General features: G+C 34.6%; 1 protein-coding gene across 1 annotated transcript; it reads right to left on the bottom strand.

The window, feature by feature from the left end:
* Positions 1–2,318: 2,318 nt before the first annotated feature.
* On the bottom strand, positions 2,319–6,572 carry LOC110640898 (uncharacterized). Its single transcript, XM_021792438.2, has 7 exons — positions 5,007–6,572; positions 4,682–4,812; positions 3,662–4,189; positions 3,081–3,585; positions 2,866–3,004; positions 2,681–2,774; positions 2,319–2,587 (listed from the first exon to the last, which is right to left on the bottom strand). Exons 1-7 carry the CDS (start codon positions 6,099–6,101, stop codon positions 2,470–2,472), a joined length of 2,610 nt encoding a protein of 869 aa, XP_021648130.2. The 5' UTR covers positions 6,102–6,572; the 3' UTR covers positions 2,319–2,469.
* Between the last annotated feature and the right edge of the window lie 1,255 nt (positions 6,573–7,827).

Genomic DNA, 7,827 nt, shown 5'->3' with positions numbered 1-7,827 from the left:
ACTAGAGAAAGGGATGTTATTTGGGTGGATGATGCCCATGGACAACATCTTAGAAACAAGCTCCTCAATTTTATCTTTTTGGCTATGGCCATATTTATAAGAGCGTTAATTGGACTAGCATTTAGTTGTAAAGAGATAGTATGGTCAGAAGGACTAGATGGGGCAACAGTGGTGGTTTTTCTTAAAAATAAAAGGAAATTGGTTTAAGAGATGGTTAAGTTGCAGGAGTTAGGTAGGGGAGAGCTATGGATTAGAAGAAATTATAGCGTTTGCAATGGGATTAGCTAATAGCAAGCACCTATTCTTATGGATTATTAGGTCAAAATTAATTATTGGTAACTCGAGGATTTTGCCACTTGAGTTTATTGAACAAACTAGAAAAAAGATGTCTAGTTACACAGTGGTGTCTACAGGAAGATGTCCTCTACCATCCATCAATTGGAGGATTTCTTTAGCATTGCAATTGGGTTCAACCATTGAGAGCTTGTCTATAGGAGTGCCAATGCTATTTTAGCCTTTCGTTGCAAATCAACCAACCAACTGCGAATACACTTGCTGCGAATGGGGATAAAGCATGAAGATTAACAGTAATATCATAAGTTATTAAACTAGGACCAAATCGGTCAGTTGGACAGATGAACCAGCTCTCAAATCAATTTAGATTTGTAAGTGAACCAGACAAGGAAACGACCTAGTGTAACCCAATCGACCTGAAAGTTGAACCGGTGAATCAATGTGAACTGACAGGTTCAATTAGTCAATAAAATCAATTTTTTTTTTTTTTTAGTATTAGCATGGGAATTAAACTAAAAACCATTTTGGTACTTTTTTGTTTTTTATTTCAATATATTGATTTTACATATACTTAATATTTCATAAATATTAAAAAGATAATTATGCATTTATAGAAATTCTTTATGCATTATATTACTTGAATATTTTTTTTATATAAATATACTATTAAATTTTATTTAAATGTAACCCAATAAATGTTAAAGTTTTATTTTAAATAAATAAAATTTTATAATTATATTATTTATATTAATAAGTATTATATTTAATTAATTTTTAATTAATTTATATGTTTATAATTATTTTTTTTAATGATTCATTAGTTGAATCATTGATCATTGCTTGAGCAACTGACTCATCAACCCGGTCCCTACATCAAGTCAATTTTTTGACTCGTCTTAATAACGCTCAGTAATACGGAAAGGGAAGAATTAGAGAAGCTTGTCATGGAGCTAATGGACGAAGAGAAAGGTGAGAAATTGAGGAATAGGGCTAGGGAGCGGAAAAAATTTCGCAAAAAAAGCCAATGGACCAAACGGTTCGTCATCCATGAATTTGGACAAATTGGCAAACCAACTGCTTTTATCTAAAGATCAGAAGAATCAGACGTTTCTTATAATGGAATCGAATTCCTAATAACATCTTACACCAAATGTATTGCACTAGTGTATTGCCTGTGCATTATATGATTTATTTTTATTTTATTTTAATAATATTAAGATTTTCAATTAATTATGTTAAATAGAAATTAAATTTTATTAAAATTTTAAACATTAATATCATTGGTTGATCATGAAATGATAAGAGGTATAATGAAAATTAACAGTCCGTGGAAACTTTTAGTACCTTATTTTTTGGGTAAATGTGTTTCTTTTAATCTAATACCAATAATTATTAAAATAAAATTATTAAGTCAAATGTTATCTAATGTTAATAATTAAATTTAATAAAATATTTTTAGATGATTAGATAAACAAACCATCTAATATTTTGGTTCAATAAATATTTTTTATTTTAAATTTCAAGTATTATTTATCACTAATAATTAAAAGAAGATAAGAAGTTAATTAAAATGAAAATTTAAATATTTTATATTTTTAAATAAATTCAATTTAAATAGGTGGCATTTTTGGTCAAATGGCATATATGTTAACCGATGTCAATGACAACTGTAAAAGAAAATGAAAGATGGTAAAATTTTAAGTTACTTTTTTAAATATTTTGTAAATTTATTTATATTTTTTAGCTTTAATTTATATATATATATTGATGGTAATGAGGTCTTGTAATAAATAAGGAAGTAGATAAAATATATAAAAGACACAGACCTTAATGTTTACGGAAGCTTGTTATAGTTAGAACATTCAATAGCTATTACATACAGAAACATAGAAGAGTTGAAGCATCGATAAATTGAACTGTGGATAGAGATTGTTATTGTTGTTACTCCTACAAAAAAAAACATATAAAGCGTATATGTGGAGAGGAGAAACATATTTTTTTGGTAATAAATTACTTAGCATGTACAAAAACTATATGGTATTAGTAATCAAATCAGGTGAAGAAAGCATACAAATAAAATCATTTGTCATTTTTTTTTTCCATTTCATGGTTAAACTGAGTTGAGTTGTAGGAAGAAAGACGGTCCTCTGGAGCAAGGACTCGTTCGCTGATACTCTATGAGTCCATATATGCACGCACAACATCCATTATTGGAGCTCGACACATTGGACATTTTCCACTACTCCATTGCAGCTCATGAGCACATTTGAGACAGGTGCACATGTGCCCACATCTGAAAAGTATCAATCTATGGGGTACTGTTCCTGATGCTGAAAAGTTGAACTGGAAATTTACGAAACTATGTTATCGATTCATGAACAATTACCTATACAAAAATGAGTCGACCTGCATTTCATAGCAGATACAGCAACTGCGTCTCTTTGTTGCGATATCGAATGAATTCATTGCTGCCTCTTGAACTGTAAAACAATTTCAGGCATAATTTGCTTATATATACTTCATAGTTTATTGTCATTGTCTGGAAAAGATTGAAATCTACTCCTAGTTCACCTGGATGTACTTCCTGCCTTAGAGAGTTCAGCAATTTGGCTTGCACTTCCATGCATGTCTGCATCGATCTTCTGAGCTCAGACATTTCACGCTGAAGTTGCTCCATATGGCCTCTTAAATTGTAAATTAGTTCCAGTTCCTGTGAATCCAAAAATGTCAAAGAGTTGGGAACTCTACACTAGGTACTCTCTGAAAGGAATAATGAAAAAACTCACCATTGATGTATTTCTTGAGGAGAAGTGTCCACTATATTGATTGGAAGCTTCAGATGGCAGAAGTGGCGGGGAAGTTGCAGTTGGAACCTGTTCAGAATCATTAGCAACTTCATGACGATGTCTGTAATTCCATGAACTGAATGGGGATGGAGAATTCATTGAGGGTGAGCTTTCTTCTTCATCCACATCTTCTAATATTTGTCCTTCTTCTACATACTCATCTTCAGCCTCTTCTCCCCTGCCTCCATCAGCATCTTGTCCTTCTTCTGCTTCCTCTTCCTCTTCCTCTTCCTCTTCTTCTTCTTCTTCTTCTTCTTCTTCTGAAATGCCTGCTGCACGTGATGGGTGCCTCTCGAAGAAAGACAATAACAACTGCCCCATTCTCTCCTGACTTTCCCCGTCTAATTCTTCATCTTCGCGATTGGCTTGTATCAGCACACGAGACACCATCAATCGATCCATTCTCTCTCTGAAGTCACTCGAGAGACAAGTGGACACTGCTCTTCTGCATTAGTGAATTCTAACATCAGATTCTAAGTCATTCAGCTATTAATGAAGAAGAAATAAACCGAAAACTGTACCGTTCAAGAAGCTGCCTTATTTCATTGTTCTCTGAGCCAGAAGTAAGCATCTCCTGATACCAAGCTTGCCTTCGATTTTCCCAATAACTTCGTGGGCGAGCTATATCAGCGAACCAATCATAATTAGTTTCCCCTAAGTCCTGTTGGTCAACAATCTCTTCATCATCCATCTCATTCCCATTCCAATTATTAATGGATGGTGTAGATTCTAAAACTTCTCCTTGGTCAAAATTATCACCCTCTGAACATGTTCCTTGCCATGACACATCTGAACTTGCACTACTTTCTTCATGAGCATCTTCTTCATGGATTTCACTGGTCTGTGACAATGAGTTGTCCACTGTGGGTGCAGCCTGCTGCTCAGAATTAGAACTGTCTTCTTGATGATGATTGTCTTCAAGGACATGAATGGGAGTGGAGGGATTCCCATTAATGACAATGTTACTGGCAGTATCTGTACCACTTCCTTGAGTAGCTGTTGCATCACTTAGGCTAGTACCTTGTTCAACACCAGCATTAAATCTCTCCCTATATTGAATTCAGAATGAGGTTAGTAAAAACCAGATAAACTGAGATTTTCTTAACAAAATGAGCTGAGCCTAACTCACCCAGAAGCTAGATCAAGGGAGGAGTGCCCATATTAGCAATGTGGGATCTTAATAGACCTCCTCATGCGCACTCACTTAAAAGTTAGCTTAAGGGGAGGAGTGCCTAACGCCATATAAGGGCACATTACCCTATACCAAACCAATATGCTATAAATGTTTATCTTAACAGATTTTAAGACAATAAACGGTTTCCTAATTTGTGCCATTGGGCTATTAGCCTCGTGGCCAAGTGCATGCCTTATTAGAGCAAGAGCCGGGGGAAAAAGGATTCCTATTCTGGCAACCGCCTTCTCCTTCATGTATTTCCAAAGTATCAAAAAATAATAAAAAAAACAAAAACAAAGAAGAATAAAAATTAAGGAAAGAAAAAACTCGTAGCTTGTCATTATTAGGATGAAATCCAAGGCAATACCTCAAATGCATGATGGTAGAACTTTGTTGTGATCTATGAGCATCAGATGCTATTGTTGATCGAATTGACTGTGATCGTTGTTGATTTTGAATCGCCATACCACGTTGCAGGCATCTTAGCCGAAGCATGGACTGCATATAAAAATATTATTACTTATTGGGAAGGGGGGATTGGGGTAACGGAGTCTCGAACAAAGTTGAGTGTTGTGCATTCCGCCACGGACCAAGCCAGGCTAGCCTAAAAGGTAAGATCCAACTAGGAAAGAAAAAAAAAAAAAAAAAAAAAACAAATGCGTAATTTTCGATTCAAGAAAGGAATTTTTCACCTGAATGCGACCACGTTGAGGGAATCTTGAAACAGTTTGTCGTTCTGAGAGTGATACGAGCTCCCTCTGCCTTTCTTGCTCCATTTGAAAGAGTAAATCGTTTAAGGCTTGTCTCCCTCTTATTTTTGTTGAATTAATAACATGTGAAAGGGCTTTCAGCTCTGCCTGATCAGAACCATAAGAATGTCTACGGGATGGTAGATCACCAACACTATTCCCCTGCTCTTGATCACTGCTCTCAGATGTTAGCCTTTTTATGATGTCTGCAATTCTAACCCTCTCATTCTCTCCTACGTCCGAGCCCCTGAAATGCACCGAGGAGCGCGAACTCTGCGCAGTTGAATCCCAATCTGCTAATGGTTCCTCATTCACTGCAGAGTCAATTATATCAGATTGTCTTTGTGGTTCTTCCACTGAGGATGAGACGATTTCAATGAAGCTAGAACCAGAGCTTGTCCTACTAGCACTTGTTGCTGTGTTTTGATTGATCTTCAGGCTATTGGATCGATCCATTTTTGGCTCAGGTCGACTTAGCCTTGCCTCCCATATTTGCACTAGCGAAGAAGCTCCAAGATTCGAGTTTCCAGATAAATTTTCAGGTTGAGCAACAAAATTTTGAGAGTTATGAGAAATTTCTATTGCAGAAGATGAAGTATTCTGCGATGCAATCAAGAAATCTGCCTCCTGACTCTCCCGTTCAATTGTTGAAACCATTTCCTGAGCCTGCTTAGCAGCCCAACGATCCAGAATTCTTTCCTGCTTGCAGCTTATCGTAGAAGACTCATCTACATTATTGGTATTATCCTCTGGGTGATTGGTCAAACATCTTAGGTGCTGACGATGATGATGATGACTGATATTATTATTGTTGTTACTGTTATTGACATTATTCCGCGAATTCTCGTCAGAGGAAACAGAGATGCAAGTATGGAGACGGTCTCTGACTAATTCTCTGAGATTCTTCTGGAAAGCAGCTTGTGTAGAAGCAGCAGCCCTGGCATTGGTCTCTCTGGTGCATCGTTCTCGCCTGTTATGGTCCTTCAAAATACAACCAAATGGTGAAGAGGAAGCAATCTCGACCTGTGAAGATGCCATTTCTTCCTTCTTCTAAAAGCGGAACTTTTAAAAACTTTACAAAACCACAATGATCAATGAGCAAATGCATCCCCTTGGGTGCACGGAACTGCAAAATGGAAGAAACCCATTTTCATGGAGGGTAAGATTGAGAACGTACAATCAACCTCAGAAAAGCTCTGCCAATGGATTTCCACCTTTGTAGAATTCAAAAAGTTCCAAAAACAGAACCCAGGAAAACAGAGGAAACAGAGCTAAAACTAATAATATAGCTAAAATCTTCTTCTCATATCCTAAATTTAGAACCACTAAACGTAACAAATTAGCAGAGAAATAGAGGCCAAAAATGTTCCTAAACTGTTGTATTTGCCCTAAAATGGATTGGCAAAAATAACAGACAAAAAGGAGAAAATCCCAGTAATTATTAAGAAAATTGAAAGAAACGGTTCTGTAAGAACTGAATTAAGAAAATGAGAGGAAGCTTGAATTCACAAAAAGGGTTTTGTTTGGTGGGAATGAAAAGGAAGTAAACGTTCGAGTTTATAGCCGTTAAATAAGAGTAGGGTCCATAAGTAGGTTTTAGGAGAAAAGCGAAAATCATTAAGAGCGTAACTGCGATGATATCGATAGAAAGATAGATCATAGATGTCGCGTATGTAGCAACATTCACAAAAATATTAATTTTGACTCTTTTTTTTTTTACCTTATTAAAATGTGCTAATCACATTAATTATATTCCAATTTTGTTTTAATAAACTTGATTTTAGGACGTGTACAGCATTTATGTCACCCCATCAAAGTTAGTAATTTGCAACTTTCCCGCCTAAGGTGGGACTTATCTCTAAATTTTTAACTTTTCTATATCTTTTTAGATGGGATTTGGCTGCCCAAAGATCCATATCACTTTTCCAAGAATTTTTTTTTAAAGAAAAAATAACAGAAATATAATATTGTTTTGTTTAGTTTATTGTTAAATATAATCGGATTATTATTCAATTAATAAGATGTTCTCTCAATATGGTAGTTTAGACTGAACTTATGCAAATGATAAGAATAAAAATTAGGTTATCGTCACTTCTTATTGACATCTTTTTCAGTAAAAAATAAAAGGTATTAAAATTTGTCCCTGCTACGTGTGTTACCTAACAATTTGTCCCTCATATTTGGTGAGGACTTCTGACGTTTTTGCTGGCATAAATTTTCATTAATTAATTGCTTCACCGCAAAAGAAGGAAATAGGTCATTTATCAGTCGTAAACTTTTCAACCAAATATATATATATATATATATATATATATATATATATATATATATATATAATTTTATTGTACCTTGAGGCAATAAAAATTATTTGTTTAATATGTTTTTTGTGACACCCCTCCCTCGTCTACAGTGTAGCCGAGCAAGGTGTGTCATATTCGATACCGGAGTAACATATCTTATCCTGTCGTGTCCATTGTTAATTTTTAAACTTTATAGAAAATATGTGGTAATATTTTTTTATCACAATTTATTTCTGTGGAAAACCGGGCAGAGCCTCCTTTGATTTATTGGCATCTAATGGGTTCCAATAGTTTACCTGTTAAAAATAATTTCATATCTATATCATTTTTCCATGTGCCATATCATATCATTCAAGAAAATGAAATTCAGTTCATTCATATGAAAATTTATATACAAAAATTACAAGTTTTATTTACAGTCCAAATTATAAATTCATTTAATTACAATGCTCAAAATTAATATA

The sequence above is a fragment of the Hevea brasiliensis genome, chromosome 4, assembly GCF_030052815.1.
Source record: "Hevea brasiliensis isolate MT/VB/25A 57/8 chromosome 4, ASM3005281v1, whole genome shotgun sequence".
In the NCBI taxonomy this organism is placed as follows: Eukaryota; Viridiplantae; Streptophyta; class Magnoliopsida; order Malpighiales; family Euphorbiaceae; genus Hevea; species Hevea brasiliensis.
This window is presented reverse-complemented; position numbering and strand designations above follow the sequence as displayed.

Excerpts from the sequence above, each read along its gene's own strand:
- LOC110640898 (XM_021792438.2), bottom strand. The coding sequence starts at position 6,101 with ATGGCATCTTCACAGGTCGAGATTGCTTCCTCTTCACCATTTGGTTGT. Across the intron at positions 4,813-5,006 it reads CTCAACGTGGTCGCATTCAG|TCCATGCTTCGGCTAAGATG; the intron begins GTGAAAAATTCC and ends TTTTATATGCAG. Across the intron at positions 2,775-2,865 it reads AAGGCAGGAAGTACATCCAG|TTCAAGAGGCAGCAATGAAT; the intron begins GTGAACTAGGAG and ends ATTGTTTTACAG.